General features: G+C 34.6%; 1 protein-coding gene across 1 annotated transcript; it reads right to left on the bottom strand.

The window, feature by feature from the left end:
• Positions 1-168: 168 nt before the first annotated feature.
• LOC122141889 (golgin subfamily A member 6-like protein 22) lies at positions 169-11533 on the bottom strand (the record flags this gene model as incomplete). The annotated part of the gene is made up of 5 exons (XM_042750533.1): positions 11523-11533; positions 11330-11366; positions 2861-3142; positions 1093-2829; positions 169-297 (listed from the first exon to the last, which is right to left on the bottom strand). Coding segments are annotated over exons 1-5 (2196 nt in total), but the record flags the coding sequence as incomplete, so codon positions are not given.
• Between the last annotated feature and the right edge of the window lie 7410 nt (positions 11534-18943).

Genomic DNA, 18943 nt, shown 5'->3' with positions numbered 1-18943 from the left:
AATCTCTCGAAGTTCTTCTTCTCTTCTCAGTCTTTGCTCTTGTATCTTTGTCTCCCAATTCTCTTGTTCTGTTTTGTATATTTCTTCGATCTCTTGAAGATCTTTTTCTCTTCTCAGTCTTTGCTCTTGTATCTTTGTCTCCCAGTTCTCTTGTTCTGTTTTGTATTTTTCTTCAATCTCTTGAATATCTTTTTCTCTTCTCAGTCTTTGTTCTTCTATCTTTTTCTCCCAGTTCTCTTGTTCTGTTTTGTATTTTTCTTCGATCTCTTGAAGATCTTTTTCTCTTCTCAGTCTTTGCTCTTGTGTCTTTGTCTCCCAGTTCTCTTGTTCTGTTTCCATTATTATTTTGTATTTTTCTTCTATATCTCGAAGTTCTTCTTCTCTTCTCAGTCTTTGTTCTTGTATCTTTGTCTCCCAGTTCTCTTTGTTCTGTTTTGTTGTTTTTTCTTCGATCTCTCTTGAAGATCTTTTTCTCTTCTCTCAGTCTTTGTCTCTTTTGTCTTTGTTCTCCCAGTTCTCTCTTGTTCTTGTTCGTTTGTATTTTTCTTCGATCTCTTGAAGATCTTTTTCTCTTCTCAGTCTTTGCTCTTGTATCTTTGTCTCCCAGTTCTCTTGTTCTGTTTTGTATTTTTCTACAATCTCTCGAAGATCTTTTTCTCTTCTCAGTCTTTGCTCTTGTATCTTTGTTTCCCAGTTATCTTGTTCTGTTTTGTATTTTTCTTCAATCTCTCGAAGTTCTTCTTCTCTTCTCAGTCTTTGTTCTTGTATCTTTGTTTCCCAGTTCTCTTGTTCTGTTTTGTATTTTTCTTCGATCTCTTGAAGATCTTTTTCTCTTCTCAGTTTTTGCTCTTGTATCTTTGTCTCCCAGTTCTCTTCTTCTGTTTTCATTGTTGTTTTGTATTTTTCTTCAGTCTCTTGACGTTCTTTTTCTCTTCTCAGTTTTTGCTCTTGTATCTTTGTCTCCCAGTTCTCTTCTTCTGTTTTAATTGTTGTTTTGTATTTTTCTTCAATCTCTCGAAGTTCTTCTTCTCTTCTCTGTCTTTGTTCTTGTATCTTTGTATCCCAGTTCACTTGTTCTGTTTTGTATTGTACTTCAGTCTCTCGAAGTTCTTCTCCTCTTCTCAGTCTTTTCTTTTGTATCTTTGTCTCCCAGTTCTCTTCTTCTGATTTGTTTTCTTCTTCAATCTCTCGAAGTTCTTTTTCTCTTCTCTGTCTTTGCTCTTGTATCTTTTTCTCCCAGTTCTCTTCTTCTGTTTTTTTATTATTTTTTTGTTTTTTGTCTTTGATCTCTTGAAGTTCTTCTTCTTTTCTCAATATTTGCTCTTGTATCTTTTTCTCCCAGTTATCTTCTTCTGTTTTAATTATTGTTTTGTATTTTTCTTCAGTCTGTTGGAGTTCTTCTTGTCTTCTCAGTCTTTGTTCTTGTATCTTTGTCTCCCAGTTCTCTTGTTCTGTTTTCATTATTGTCTTTTGTTTTTCTTCAATCTCTTGAAGTTCTTCTTCTCCTTTCATGCTTTGTTCTTGTATCTTTGTGTCCCATTTCTCTTTTTCTGATTTGTATTTTTCTTCAATCTCTTGAAGATCTTTTTCTCTTCTCAGTCTTTGTTCTTGTATCTTTGTCTCCCAGTTCTCTTGTTCTGTTTTGTATTGTTTTTCAATCTCTCCAAGATCTTTTTCTCTTTTCAGGCTTTGCTCTCGTATCTTTCTCTTCCAGTTCTCTTGTTCTGTTTTCATTATTGTTTTGTAGTGTACTTCAATCTCTCGAAGTTCTTCTTCTCTTCTCAGTTTTTGCTCTCGTATCTTTGTCTCCCAGTTCACTTGTTCTGTCTTGTATTGTACTTCAATCTCTCGAAGATCTTTTTGTCTTCTCAGTCTTTGCTTTTGTATCTTTGTCTCCCAGTTCACTTGTTCTGTTTTGTATTGTACTTCAATCTCTCGAAGTTCTTCTCCTCTTCTCAGTCTTTTCTTTTGTATCTTTGTCTCCCAGTTTTCTTGTTCTGTTTTGTATTTTTCTTCCATCTCTTGAAGATCTTTTTCTCTTCTCAGTCTTTTCTCTCGTATCTTTTTTGCCCAGTTCTCTTCTTCTGTTTTGTATTGTTTTTCAATCTCTCCAAGATCTTTTTCTCTTTTCAGGCTTTGCTCTCGTATCTTTCTCTTCCAGTTCTCTTGTTCTGTTTTCATTATTGTTTTGTATTGTACTTCAATCTCTCGAAGTTCTTCTTCTCTTCTCAGTTTTTGCTCTTGTATCTTTGTCTCCCAATTCTCTTGTTCTGTTTTGTATTGTACTTCAATCTCTTGAAGTTCTTCTTCTCTTCTCAGTCTTTGCTCTTGTATCTTTGTCTCCCAATTCTCTTGTTCTGTTTTGTATTGTACTTCAATCTCTCGAAGTTCTTCTTCTCTTCTCAGTCTTTGCTTTTGTATCTTTGTCTCCCAGTTCTCTTGTTCTGTTTTGTATTGTACTTCAATGTCTCGAAGATCTTTTTGTCTTCTCAGTCTTTGCTCTTGTATCTTTGTCTCCCAGTTCTCTTCTTCTGTTTTTATTATTATTTTGTATTTTTGTTTGATCTCTTGAAGTTCTTCTTCTTTTCTCAATATTTGCTCTTGTATCTTTTTCTCCCAGTTATCTTCTTCTGTTTTCATTATTGCTTTGTATTTTTCTTCAGTCTGTCGGAGTTCTTCTTGTTTTCTTAGTCTTTGCTCTTGTATCTTTGTCTCCCAATTCTCTTGTTCTGTTTTGTATTGTACTTCAATCTCTCGAAGTTCTTCTTCTCTTCTCAGTCTTTGCTTTTGTATCTTTGTCTCCCAGTTCACTTGTTCTGTTTTGTATTGTACTTCAATGTCTCGAAGATCTTTTTTCTCTTCTCAGTCTTTGCTCTTGTATCTTTGTCTCCCAGTTCACTTGTTCTGTTTTGTATTGTACTTCAATCTCTCGAAGATCTTTTTTTCTTCTCAGTCTTTGCTCTTGTATTTTTGTCTCCCACTTATCTTGTTCTGTATTGTATTGTACTTCAATCTCTCGAAGTTCTTCTTCTCTTCTCAGTCTTTGCTTCTGTATCTTTCTTTCCCAGTTATCTTGTTCTGTATTGTATTGTACTTCATTCTCTCGAAGTTCTTCTTCGCTTGTCAGTCTTTGCTCTTGAATCTTTGTTTCCCAGCTTTCTTGTTCTGTTTTGTATTGTTCTTCAATCTCTCGAAGTTCTTCTTGTCTTCTTAATCTTTGCTGACATATTTTCATGTCCCATTTCACTGATTCTCTTATCAGGAGGACAATCCTCACTTCATCTGAGACCTCTCTTGAATCTAAAGAAGAGAATACTGCATCATACAGTAGTAGCATAACAATAAATTGTTGCTTAATTCATAAATATGATGATAAGTGATTTTATATAACGTGATTCGCAAAAAATGCTGGGTTATTTTTTATACCCAACTGCTGGGTTGTTTGTTTGTTTTTCTCTGTGTTTGGTAGATTTTGTGTTACCCGGCTGTTGGATTAGTGGCTGGGTCAATCTCACTGACAGCTCAAACTATACATCCCTCCAACGAAATAACCCAGCACAGGGTTACTTCAACCCCGCTGATGAGTTACAGTCAGAGCGTGGGCTTTTTGCACACTCTCAAAACTGCTGGGTTGTTTTTCAAACCCAAATGCTGGGTTGAAATTGCTGGGTAAGGACGTTGGGTTGAAACTTTGTCTTAATCTGTAACCCAGTGGTGCTGGGTTGGGAATGTGGACATAAAAGAGAGCACGCATGTCACGTTAACAACGGATGACATCAGTGTGAGAAGCCGCCATTTTCTCAGATGGAAGCAATTGAAAGACAGTTTATGGTAAGTAAAGATTAAAAATTGAAAGTCAAAATTTATTTGTTTGTGTGCAGTTGTATTTTGAGATTTCATGGTGTAGCATCTGCTTTGGATCAACAATGATCGTTTAGGCTTCATGTCTTAGAGACCCTTTTAGCCTTTTGACATTTGCATATAAATTACAGACATGGCCCCACATTTTACATTCATATGGTTGCTAAATTGCCAATGGTTCCCTTTCAGTTAGTCACTCTCGACGCCACATCGGTGACCGACGAAAATGGGACGTGGCGTCTCCGTTCCCTCCTTCAGGGAACGAGGGTTACCATACGTAACCGAGACGTTCCCCTCCCACTATCAAGAAGATGCTAAACAGATGAACTCTCTGGTCTCCCAATCAGACTTCAAATGCATTCCAATGAGAAGCCAGTCACACTCGGTACCACCCATTGGAAAGAAAAATCAAAAGTAAGATCTCTTTAACATCTCAAATATTTCTCCTAGACAGAAGTTAGGTTATTTTAAGATCGAATGGAGATTTTTGCTTGAGTCTCCTGCTTCTCAAACTTGTCTCCTGAGACAAAAACTCTAACATTCTCACAGTGGTCTCCTTTAAAGCTTTAAAAGAGATCTCAACAACATCATACACTGTGCTCAGATATTTCTCCTTAGCTAGAGACTCTGGTGGTCTCACATTTGTCTACTTTAAAGCTCTAGAATAGATCTCAACAACATCACACACTGTGCTCAGATATATCTCCTTAGCTTGAGACTCTGGATCTCTCACATTTGTCTGATCAATGTTTAGATAAGAGATCTCAAGAACATCACATACTGTGCTTAGTTTTCTCACTTTAGCTAAATAATTGTCTCATATTTGTCTCCTGTAATGCTTTAGAAGAGATCTCAACAACTTTACAAAGTGTGCATCAAGTCAAGTACTTGAAAGGCACTAAATAAATGGGGGAAAATAAGGATAATGTTACTTTTTATAGGACAATGTTTATGTACTTAGGCACATAACTTGTTGATGAAAATAGTAATGTACCGGATACCTTAATTAAAACTGATCTACAGAAAATGTAACTCTGGAGCTTTCTTTGGCACATAAATGGCTTCTTAAAGGCACATAAATGGCTTCTGACTCAGTCTTGATTATTAATTGACTAATTTGATTATAAATACATATTATATGGAAGAAATGTTTGAGCTCATATTGAGGCATTTGACTTGGTGCACACTTTGTAAAGTTATTGAGATCAATTCTGAAAATGTAGAGAAGAAAAATGTGAGAGCTCTCGAGTCTTTAGTGTAGGAGAAAAATCTGAGCAGTGGGCTTTCTTGTGTTGGTACTGTAGCAACAATTTAGGACAGTCCGTTTTACAAAGTCGCATTTTAATTATTACTCTGACCTTTACAAATTCCCATAAGCGGTGCAACAAAGAAAGCAGCACTACTGAGTAGCTATGATGAAATATTTTTTTTTTTTCATGTTTAAAAGAGGACTAGATGATTGTTCTTTGTTTATTATTTTGCTGTATTATTATTGTTTGTTGCTGTTCAAGTTTTCTAACTTAAAATGAGGAATCTGTTAAATGGGTCACAATTGATGTATTATGTCAGGGAATCGGTCGCAAGGAGCTTGTTTCATTGTAAAGCAGACAAAATTAAGTATTTCTGGTGGTCGTATTGGTATCACTTGTCTATATTTGTGGTAAAACTGCTGGTAAAACTGCTCACATTTTTATTTCCTGGATGTCAGACTTTTAAATTTGGTGGTTATGCAATTTTGTTTTATTCAATAGTCTGCCATCTCTATTTGCTAAGTAGCTTTTAATAGGTTAATTCACACATAACGCATTTTTCATTCCACTGCTGTACTTTTCCATTGTATTTCAATATAAATGTGCTACCTGATGTCTTGAATGCTGTGCTCTCATCTCAGGTCTTTAGCAGCTTCTGCTTTATAATTCTCGAGCATAATAGCCTACATCATTCTAAAACGGCACTCAAATTCAAAGAAATTCAGCTTCTAAAACACGTCTCTATAGCCTTGCAGTAAAAAAAAAAAAAAAAAAAAAAACTTCCACTGACCTGCCTCACAACCAAATCTCTATCTGTGTGAACCCTGTATTCTAATAGTTGTTGTAATATCGGTCCGACAAATGTGAATGGGCCACAAAATATATATTTTTTATATATATACTTTTACTCTGTGTTATGTCATCGCTGGCGCCAGCTCTGCTCCTACCATCCTGACCATTAAAGGTGAAGAACCCCATTGCAATAAAAAACAACCTCTGAGCAGTAAACTTAGAAAAAAGCAACCACTGAACAATAAAATTTTTTCTATGGGCAGCGCACCCAAATGCCTGGTGGCCAGTGAACTACCCACATGCTAACAATACACATAATGCACATACATAAAAGACATTTTCTTTATTAAGATTAGAATTAATCAGTGAGAAATGTATCTGATACTGTACTATGCATGTGTTTGTTTGTATGTTTCCCTATTATATTAGCATAGTTATCACTCATTATTTGTATTAGTTAAAACACTAATTGCTTATATTCAGGTGTATGAATGTATCTGAGGTTTAATATCTTCTAGATGTTTCTTTCTTAGTATCAAAGTTATCTGCGATTTATTCCTCAAACAATGATGTACACTATGTGATCGTGTAATGTATCATACTATTTGTACTATATTTTTTTGGTAAAACTGCACCAATCCTCCAGACCAGCAATATACATGCAAATGGGCCATAAATGGAGACAAAGAGAAAACTTCTCCAACTCAAAAATTCATGCCTGGTATTGACCATTTCACCCAAAGGTGGTTGTGACTTGGAACTATTAAAAGTCCCTAACTCAGACTAATCATCGCTCAAAACCTTCTTGAAACGGACACTCTCCAAGATTCTTCAAGACTCCCCTTGAGTTTGACTTTCTGGCAGTTTTACCTTCAAAAAACTGTAAGATTCTAGAACATCCTGTGTTCTTCTCTGTACCTCTCTGTACCTCTTAAAGGATGTGACCATTTACATCATAGAACATGTTGTTTTGCTTAGCTAGTGTCTACTCCTTTTTCCTCTACTAATGCTGAGCTGACAGTTTCACTTCCTATATGATCCATATATAATGTACCTCTAGACAATAAACTCCTTGTGCCATGATTGAACTGCACTTCTTGTGTCTGTGTCATTCTTGGTTCCCAGGTACCTGCTTTTCTCTGCTAGATCGCCCAACCAGAACAGATCTTCTCAAAATACTTGATCTCCAGATTCTTATTTCTAACAGTTGGGGGCTCGTCCGCAAAAGGGGGGATTCTCCCTAAGAACCCAGAAAAGAGAAAAGCACTCCGGAGATCAGGGAAAGCCCTACAATAGGGGAGGGGGTGAGGTGGTTTTTTTGATATTTTTTAAGGAAATATGGAGATTACCCCTTGTAGGATCCAAGATAGAATTTAATAGGTGTTAGTTGGTTTTATTTTGGTTTGATTTGTGACTTCGGCTGGCAACAGTAGCTTTGATTGGCTATTAACGTGGGTGGTTGGAAGTGCAGTACTGATCATACTGTACTTCGGATCATGGCAGTGTGTATTGCTTTGTGGAAAATCTTTTCATATTTGATATTGATGAAAATAATTTTAATTGTTATTGCATGTTGATATATTGTGACCTTAAAAAGACGGTGTCTTAGGGGCGACCTGAATGCAGTTTGGCAAAAGCTAGACTGTTTAGGTGAGATCCCAAAAACAGAGAACACCCAAAAACAAAAGAAGGTGTTTTAGTGGCAATCAGGATGGAAAGTCTTGTGTAAAGCCAAAAATAGGACCAATTACCCAGGGTCACAATACGATACATGTACGGCAGTTGAGGTGGGGCAATTGAGTACAGAAAAAAATCTGTGCATGTACTAATACTAAACTTAATTACTAACTCATGAGTAGGGATGGGTATTGTTCAAATTGTATCGATACTGATACCGATACTGCTTATCGATACCAATACTTACCGATTGTTCAGTCAATACTTTTTGTTGCAAAAAGATATGAAGTGAAAAGCTGTTGAAAATGTCAAGTTATTTTGTTACTGCTGAACTTTAGCACTGTATTAATGTTCTTAAGTCAAATGCAGTGAGTTATTTTTCTCTTGTGTTTTATTGTATTTACATTAAAGGAATAGTTCACCCGATAATGAAAATTGTGTCATCATTTACTAGGGATGCACCGATATGAAAATTTTGGCCGATACTGATAACCCATAATTCCTTACATATGAAAGTCGATAACAACAAATAATATATTGGCCGATAAATCTAAATCCACATTTTTACATAGTTTTTGAGAGCCTGATTACCAAAAAAGTCTCATCATTAAAAGGCATTAAACACTTCAACATGAATCAAACATAAAGCAGCCTTACAAATAAATAAAATAATGCTTAAATAATGGAAACAAGTTATGGACAACATTACTTTCGTGTACCTGACGAAAAGACGATGGAGTGTGTTGAAAGAGGACAATCATCTAAGGACTACAGCCAAATTTATTGTCAAAATCATTAAATATTGTCATTATTTAGAGTATTTGGCATTTCCAATTAATGTAGGCCTGTTATTTTCTGGCTATATTAAAAGGTTACTTTTATTATTAAATTAATATTACAATTAGTTTGCTTCACAACAATTTCACTGCACATCACCGTATAACTGACACGCTGTGAAAATAAAAAATTAGGCTATGAGCTTAGGCTACTCTTCACTGAAAATGTTTTTAAAAATGTATTTTAAAACAGGTCTTTTATATTCTGCAATGAATTAGGCCTATGCAGTAACACTTTATCAATGAAGGAAAAGAGCAGCTTTATTTTATGCAGCGATTTCCAAAAACAACCTGTTCAACACGAAATACGTTTCTTTTCATTGTTTTCACTATGTTCGGGCCACAAGAGAAATATTAAAGAAATAAATTAAAACAGTTATATATACCACATATTAGGAGATTCGTCTCTCGTCATCTCTGAGAGAATACGTGCTGTTATTGCGTGCGTCGTCAGATGCCGAAAGCGCCGTCAGTTTTTACTTTTTATATAATTTAAGAGTTTTAAGTTTGACTTTCACAAAGTTTGCACATTGCTTGTATGATATCCTCTGGCTCGCCTTCACGGTTTAAAACAGAAGTAGCATATTTCCAAAACCAAACCCAAAAGAATTCATAATGTTTTATTATAATAGTGTGTTCTCATTATAATGTTATATATATATATATATATATATATATATATATGTTTTTATATATTATTATATATATATATATGACAATCTCAATCATAGTTATTAATGGTGTAAACTGTTGTTTGAGCTGAGTGCACTGAGCTAAAGAGGATCACCAGCAAACTGAAGCTCTCTATTAACCCTCATGGCTTAACCAAAAACGCATTCTATATGAGAAAAATCTGATTTATATGCATAAAATAAAACCCAATATTACAATGTACAATTGCACGAAAGACTGTAAAAGCACAAGCGAACTTAACTGTTCTAGTCGTGTGGAGCCATTGTGGATGCGCTCTTCCCTTAACAACGCGCTAAAACACGGCCGAACAAATATTCCATTACATTATTTTACAGTATCTCATTATAATATGACAGACTTGCCCTGCAAATGTTGCAGTTCACTGTATTTTCCTTTTCGAAGTGTTTCCAATGATATTTCAAGCAATTTAAAAACCATCAAAAACCATCGTGCCCATCTGAAGTGTCTCCGCAGGAAATAATGCATTATTTATCGGCTATAAGATATCGGCCAAATTCTCTTATCGGTTCAATAACGACAACAGAAAAATTTACATTTATCTGCCGATAAAACAATATGGTGGCCGATATAGCGTGAATCCCTATCATTTACTCACTCTCAAGTTGTATTAAACCTGAATGAGTTGAGTAGGGATGGGTATTGTTCAAATTGTATCGATACTGATACCGATACTGCTTATCGATACCAATACTTACCCAGTGGGAACCTGCAATTGTTTGGTTATCCACATTCTTCAAAATATCTTCTTTTGTGTTCAGGACAAAACAAATAAATAAAAATTAATACATGTTTGGTACAACATGACTGAATAAATAATGACACAATTAAAATTTTTGGGTGAACTATCCCTTTAATGACAAGCTGCAGTATGTTTAGTACTGTCCCTTTAAGAGATTCTCGCACCCATTTCTCTCTTACCTTTTTACTTTCACTTTAGACATAATAAACTGTGTTTAAATGCACACCGTGTGTGTTTTTGACTCTATTTGCACAATCAGAGGATAACTAATATAACTAAGTAATCAGGTGCTGTTTGACCGGCATTATAGTGTATGGTGTATGCGCTCTGAATAAGCACGTTAGAACAGCACGCAAATAAAACTTTTTACTGGTAAGACCTTAAAGCACACGCAAATAATGTACTTTTGTAATTGCAAATAAGTGCAGTGTCTCATGAGTGTAACTCCACCGCTGAATTTACATTTGATGTGAATGTGTCTCGTGAATTGCAGTTAGGACTAGAGCCACGAGACATATTACAGCGCATTGCTTGAGGTAGATGTTAGGTTTTCTTAGTATATGTTTCATTATATTACTAGTGTTGCCTCCTTCGTTCACTATTACACTACTGCATATATTGCATCTAACACTGCTGTCATGGTGCTAGCAATGCCAAAGTTTCATTTTATGATGATTTTTATGGTTTATTTTATCAGTTCATGCATTCCCTTGTATTCAATGGTAATGAATTTGATGTTTTTGTTTTTTTATTTTGATTTTGCAGAATTTTGTGGAATAAGTCTGCAATGTCAAATAGAGCGTAAATATTTAATCAGAGAAATCACAAACATCTGAGCAATTACCATACAGAGTGTTTACTCTTAAAACTGCTTCAGTAGATTAAAAAAAAAAAAAATTACTTATGTCTTCTTCATAAAAAATGTATTGCCTTTATTAAACTTTATTATCATTATATCATGAGTTTTAGTTTATTTGTTAAAGGTCTGTCCAAGATACATTTTCTATACGATCATTTCTATATGGTAATTTTCTATATTATCATCAGAGAGATAACATATTGTCATTCCCACCCTAATTGTTTAGACTAATATTTTCACATTCTACAGTATACAAAAAAGGGATAATAGGTATGTTTTCTGTAGTATATTATTTCACTTAGTAGGAAAAATATTGTATATGTGTAGATGAATGATTTCAAAATGTCATTTCCTGCATTGCAGTTGTATGGACTATTTTTAAGGTGCTTCTGTGTCCTAAATGGAGTTTGACCATTAACACAACACCATTCAGTTTTGTTGTAGAAGAAAAAATAGCTGTTAGGTATTAATATGGGGATTGACATGGGGATAAGTAAATTACCAATTTTGTCATGTTACAGTTTGTTTTCAAAACCAATTATTTTACTGACTGTTGGGATTGTCATTGCTTGGTCTTAGCCAGTGTCTGGTCTCTGCAAACAAAACTGTGGAAAAGTTGTAATTGTGGAATGTCTAGTCTGTTTTTTTTTTTCTTTGTTTTGCCCTCATGTCATTAGTTACCATGATTTTTCAGTATGTCCTCCACTGGTTTCCTTAGTTACTCGTTTATTTGTTAATTGTCACCCATTCTGTTGTAGTTTTCCTGAACTTCATTTCCCACAATTTATTGTCACCTGTTCCCCATTATTTTTCACACTTGTTTCTTGTTTAGTTGGATCATTTACTTGTGTATTTATAGTCCTTAGTTTCCTAAGTTCAATAGCCAATTATTGTCTTTGTATTGGAAAGCTGTGACGTTGCTCTTTCCCTGTTTGGATTATTATTTTCCTTTTGATTTAAAAAAACTGCTGCGCAAGATCCATGCTTCAGCCCAACTCTTTCCTGTCTGAATGTGACAAACTGCATTATGATATGACTTTAAAAAAATATTTTGAATAAATAATTTGTGTCATCTGGAACATATAATGAGGCCACAGAAATTATATACAAACTATAAATTTTTTTTTTTTTTGTAAAACAAGGAGTCATCATTTCTCAGTGCAGTATGATGATGATGATGATTATTATTATTATTATTATTATTAATGTATGCATGCACAAATATTTGGAAATTAAAATATTAAATATTAAAAAATTATTATGCCAATAAAGCACACTAAAATGTAATTTTTTATTTATATCCATTATTTGTTACCTTAATTTTCAGGCCTTACCCATTTAAAATGTCTGAGTGGATGGGTTTTTCTTAAAATGTTAATGCCAAGAGCAAATAATTAAAAAGGAAATTGTATATACACTAGCTAGGTATTTGCATAACAAATGTTGCCTTATTACCTGTATATCTGATATGAAACTATGAAATATTTCAATTGTTTGAAGTGTATCATTTTTTTAACTAAACACTGTTATGATATAAATAAAAAAAATTTAGCTTGCTAAACATGCATTTCATCTAATTTGCATCCTACCTGACGCCATTACATATTCGTCTCATCGAAGTGTCAAAATCAAAAGGTAAAGTTTGTCTTGCAGATGGAAGGTTCCCAGTTGTGTGTCCGGCTGCGCACTCAAGAATAGGTCCTCAAATTTGCTCACAATATATACTTTCTTAGCCTTGTGTACTTTGCCCCAGGGGGCATGGCTATGCTCTTCTAACATTGGGCCATTCCATACATCATTGACCTGATTTACTGTGACTCGACAAGGATATTCCAGGTATGCTATAATTATTATGCAACTGATACTGGAGTAAAACAAACGGGAACACATGTAGGCATACTAATTTCAGAGGCATTTAAATGATGCATTCAAACAAAAATATTGACAGAAAAAAAATCTTTGCAGAATTTTTAGCTTTAATGGGTTGTTTTACTTGTAAATGACTCTTTTTACCCCTTTATATTATATTATATATATATATATATATATATACAATATCTGTTATATGCACATAAACTGACAGTCACCACTAAGTATTGTAGAAACTTAATTTTCTGTAAAGTTGCTTTGCAATGATTTGTAAAAGGCACTATACAAATGAATTATATATATATATATATATATATATACACACACACATACACACACACATTGGCTTTCCACCTTATTATTATACAATTCACATAATTTGAGTCAGCTGTTCAGCACTAGCTAAATACAATTTCACTTTCAGTTTGAAATACTTTATTGCCATGATTGTTTTACAGCATACAGTACTGCCAACGCAAAAATGCACATACATGGTGTCAAAGGACAGACTGAAGAGAAACAAAAACCACATTGATACTTTGCTGAATTCTTAGCTTAATGAGTTATTTTAAAGGTTTAAATGAATAAAATTTAGGGAATAAAATGGTATGTTGATTTTTTGATGAATTATCATTATTATTATATCCATGACAGACTTGGAAACAGTTCAGTTCACTTTTTACCCCTTTATTATCTATTATCTTTCCATGTTGTCCTTGTTTTATCATTTTTCCATGGTTATTTTAAATCAGCAGTTTAGCACTAGCACAATACACTTTCACTTTTAATTTTAAGTCCTTTATTGGCATGATTGTTTTACAACATACAATAAAACAATCACATACAAAAAGTGTCAAAGGACAGACTGAAGTAACACGTTGTTATGGATTGAACAGGTCGAGAGGCGTGCGGATCCATTTGCATTAGCTTTATTCACAGAAATGACAACAGTCATGGGTTTTGTGAAGCCCATGTTGAATTAGAGCGGTCGGAAGCTGAAGCAACTGTGAACTAATTAGAGCGGTGGGAAGCTGAAGCAACTGTGAACTAAAAAAACAAAACTATGAATGATTTGTCGTTAATTAGGTATTGATTGTCAGTTTAGTTGACTAGTTCGGATTTAATAGCCAGCAGGGAGAATGCAGATAGCCACTTCGGTTTCATGGTTGTCCTGAGTTCATTCTCACTCTTTTAAAGGGGTCTTATGTTTTTTTCACTTTTTCAACTTAGTCTGTAATGTTGCTGTTTGAGCATAAAAAAGATCTGCAAAGTTACAAAGCTCAAGGTCCACTTCAAAGGGAGATATTTTATTTAAAGGGGTCCTATTATTGTCACGGCTGGATTGAGAGGCAGACACAGGAAGAACGATTCAGAGCTTCTTTATTTATACAAGCTGAAGAAGGACTTCAAACGGTAAGTTCAAACTGAATCATAACTTAGCTCATCACACTGAAGAGTAACAGTCCTTATCTCAATCATTTTTGGGAGATCCAGCAAAACGATGGGAGACACAGAGCCATGGAGATCCAGAGAGGTGAGTAGAAGTGTGAGGAAAGGCATGCAACCTTGAGACCAGTCAACAAGGGACTGAAGTGAGTAGACTGATATAATGCCGAGGTGAGTGGAATCAGGTGTTCCTAATTAATAGTCTGGTGATTGTGAACAGGTGCAGGTGGCTGATGTGGCTGGTGAATCTGTGACAGTACCCTCCCCGAGGGGTGTCTTCTGATGCCCGGGACCAGCGGCAAGGATGACCACGCCTTAATGTACTCCTCCATAGCAGCACTCTCCAGGGTCAATAGGAGATAAACATGTCATGTGCATTTGAATTTTAAAGCATAAGGTGCGAAAAAGTACTCTAGTTTTATCAGGCGCTGTACGAGCAGGTGCACGCCGCACGTATCAGACCGAAATCGTCTTAATATGCGCATTTACCAACAAGAATTCTGCCCTGCTGCTTTATATTTGTAGGCAAGCATCAGTACCTTGAATTTGAGAATCTGTTTTGTTAATCTTGTAGGCAAGCATCAGTACCTTGAATTTGAGCAGCTACTTTGTTAATGTCCACAGGTTTAAATGCATCTAACATAGTAATCTCTGAATATACATTTAATATTAGAGTCATTTGCCAATGATTTCGAAACAATTCGTTCTAAGCAAGTTCGGAGCAAACCCCTCCCGTCCATAAGCCTACTTTGCTCTGATTGGTCAGCTGGCCAAGCCTGTTGTGATTGGCACAGAGAGGAGTCTGTGAGCCAGTTAGTGAGTACTACCATTGACAAAGCACCTTTACATAAAACAATAATACAGTGCTCCAATCTGTTCTTATAATAGTGACATAAAATACAAAAACACTTATGCAAGCGAATTGTTCCCACAGCTAAAGTTTAGCTGCTAAACTGTGAACACTTAAAACAATAATGGTGGGTACATTAGCCTAATGCTAATGTGACTAACTGATGAAAAAATTTAGTTTGTAAACCAAAATATGTCTACTGTAATGTTTGAAGGACAGACAAAAGACGCTCTGTCTTAACTTTTAATCAGAACACAGAACAGCTGCATCACAGGAGCACCAGCCTAACACTCACTCATCTCTCCTGCATTACCTTGTGTCTCTGGCTTGTATGTGACACACATCTCCTTAAACAAAAATGCATTACAAAATTACCATATACATAATGACAAGCAGCTTTGAACACACCTTTGAAGGTGTTCAGCAACATAATTAAAATTGTTTTTGAATTCAACAGAATAAATAATTCAATTTGTTTTTTTTTTTTCTGTATTTATAACTAATTTTATATTTTAAACTGTTAATAAAACAGAATAAAAACAGATGATAAGAATGCAGGGGAGCTTGAGATTCACAGTAATGTTACAGCAGCAATTATGTCCTGTCATTAGAAACAAAAGAAACACTGTCATGAACTGCTGTCACTTTAAAGCCATAGACTGTATAAAACATAACGCATCCCAGCAAGCAATTTTGCATTTAAAAGACGTCTATTAGCAGTCTAAACACAGCCCAGATGTCTAGGCTAAAACAAGGCTAAATTTGGGCTGTCAATGAAAATTTAATAGACATCTAATCATAGCCCAAGAATAGACTAGTCTTTAAATAGACAGTTAATGAATGCCTAAATATACATCTAATAGACAGCTAAATGGCAATCCATCCAAAGAAATAAAATGTACAGCTTTTATTAAGAAAAATAAAATTAACAACTTGGACAACTTAAGACGAAACAAAATGATAAAAATACAAAAGAATAAAATATTATATACACAATACACTTAAATATAAATATGATTTTAAAAAATCTGGAATTTTTAACAACTTAAGATAATATATATATACTCCTATTTTCCTTTTCTGCTAATGTCTCCACTGGTAAAAGGATATACTACCATAACAAAATTAACAATTTGTCTAACTCTCGCATGCTTTTTAAAACATTTTCCTCGCTCCTTTGTCTCCTCCTCCCCCTCCTGCTTCATCTCTTAAAGCTGACGACTTTGCCACGTTTTTCATGAATAAAATTAAAAACATCAGTGCACAATTTTCCACACCACAATCCATCAAGCACATTTCACCAGCAAACATACACTCATTCACATCCTTCTCTTCACTCTCTGAGGCAGAAGTCTCCAAACTCATCCTTTCTAATCCTCCTACTACTTGTCCGCTTGATCCTATTCCATCTCATCTCCTTCAAGCCATTTCTCCTGCAGTTGTACCTGCACTCACTCACATCATTAACATATCCCTCTATATGTTACATGTCAAAAGATTGGTGAAGACAGGCTCGTATAACTCCACTACTTAAGAAACCCACCCTCAACCCATCTCTTTTAGAGAACTACAGACCAGTTTCCCTTCTTCCTTTCATTGCAAAAACACTTGAAGGAGCTGTATTCAACCAAGTCTCTACCTTTCTCACACAGAAACAACCTCCTTGACAGCAACCAATCTGGATTCAGAAGTGGACATTCAACTGAGACTGCCTTGCTCTCAGTTGTTGAAGCCCTAAGACTGGAAAGAGCGGAATCCAAATCTTCAATACTTATCTTGCTTGATCTATCCGCTGCTTTTGACGCGGTTAACCACCAGATCCTCCTGTCAACCCTACTGACAAAGGGCATCTCAGGAACCGCAATCCAGTGGTTTGAGTCTTACCTATCAGATAGGTCCTTCAAAGTATCTTGGAGAGGTGAGGCTTGTAGTAGGGTACATAGAGGTGTATCTTTGTAGTAGGGCTGGTAATTTAACGGGTTAATTAGATTAATTAATTATGGAAAAAAATTATGGATTAAAATTATTAACGCATTAGATGCACTTGCCCCGCCCCATACCTATGTGGATAATTTGCCATTTCGTACAGTCAATTGATGACTACTATGAGGCAGGGCAACAACTCACTGCGTGATGGAGCCTAGAGAATGTCCCTAAAATTCAAGGCAAAATGCCTGTTTGAGATTGTGTCTCTTATTTACATTACATAGTACATACATAACCATTCATAAAGAACCATTTACTTCACTCCTGAATGAATCAGCCATTTAAACAAATCAAATGAATAAATGACTCGATGACTTAATCATTAAGACATTTACCACCACCTACTGGCAGTTTTAGTTTATTATTTAGAGTATCATTTCATTAAAGAAATAATTTCATGTTTTCACAGTAATAATAATACAATTAAGAAAATAAATTATTAAAGTTATAGTTCACCCAACCAAAAATGACAATTCTGTCATCATTTACTCACATGGTCCAAAAGAGTAGGCTATATGTAATAAATTTTATTAAACAAAATATTTCTTGCTGAACCTACTTTTTGTAATGCCTGTTTGATGCTTTACACAACAATGACTTTAAATTATATTTTGGGAGTAATTTCTCAAAATTTGATGTGCAGTTAATTTGATTAATTAATCACCACACCATGTAATTAATTAGATTAAAAATTTGAATCGCTTACCAGCCCTACTTTGTAGATATTATTGACACTGCGAACATGATGAGATATCAACCATCTCATACGCTGTCTGGCCAAAAACTACAGTGAATCAGGTTTGACTATAACTGGTCTACAGATAGCTGCTCAGACTACGAGCTAAATCATGGCTACGCACAGGCTACGTATTGAACGTCAAAGAAATGAAACACCTTGTAAACACTGTTGACTTTGCTTACATGATGCAATATTATACATTTCACAAGTTATTTTGCCAAAAAACGACATGAAACACTTTTCAAGGTTATTTGGGCTAGAAGTGGGTTACACACAGCCGGACTATATCGGGTCTATAGTTAAAATCATAAATTAATGCTTCATCTTTGTTAATTATACACAATAGCAAATCTAATCTGAAACAAGGCACACACTGTATATAATTGTTCTGAATGTTATTTTATAGTCAAATTTCGTTTTTAAGAAGTTTGGCCATTCATAGATCAGGAAAAAGTTAAACATTTACTTAACATTACACACAAGTCAGCATAAAAAGTTTTCTTGATGTTCAAAAATGTATAAATGACTTTTTTGTCTGTTTTTGTTATAAAAATATAATAATAATTTATTTGTTTTTGTTTGGGGCTTTAGAATGTTAGAACTAGAACCAGTTAACACAATTTAGCTTTTAGTTAATTAGCACATCTCACAGCTAATGATAATTAGGGACACTAATATAAAATCTGATCATTTCTTTTATGAGATGAACATGTTTTTCTCTGCATGTTTACTTTCTGTTGTTACAACACAAGAAACAGTTTAGCCAACACACATGTAAGTAACAGAGAGGAAAGCATTTAAGGTCATAAAAATGTTTTTATTTAATCTTTTTTTTTTTTATCTTTCAACTGTTTTGGTTCTGCTTCCATCTTCCAGTCCATTCAACTGTCAACTCTGCATAACCAGTTTTAATCTGAAGATATTTTGTTGTATGTTGTATTTGTTGTATGCAGATTGTAAGAAATACACAGTTGTAAATGCCTGTATTCAGAGACTTTTAACAAAATGTACATCCTTGAGTAACACTTGGATATCTTTTAAATAAAATAAATACAATGCAAATCATCAACAGAATGCACACACAATACAAAAATCTTAACAAGCTACTCACAATTTACACAGTAACAACAAATAAAGTCTCAAGTGGCAATTATTTTGGCCCAAAATAGCTTATATTAATGATTAAGTCATAAAATTGCTTTTCAGATAAAACAATCTTGAATCTCCACTTCAAGTTAGGGTTTGAAGAAACATCAACAAATCACACAATCACACACATGATCCCAAAATCAGCAGCTGATTTTCAAATGGAAATCGCTCACCCT

Source organism: Cyprinus carpio, chromosome B23 (assembly GCF_018340385.1).
Source record: "Cyprinus carpio isolate SPL01 chromosome B23, ASM1834038v1, whole genome shotgun sequence".
NCBI lineage: Eukaryota > Metazoa > Chordata > Actinopteri > Cypriniformes > Cyprinidae > Cyprinus > Cyprinus carpio.
Note: the sequence above shows the minus strand (reverse complement) of the source record. Positions and strands in the feature narration are given on the sequence as shown.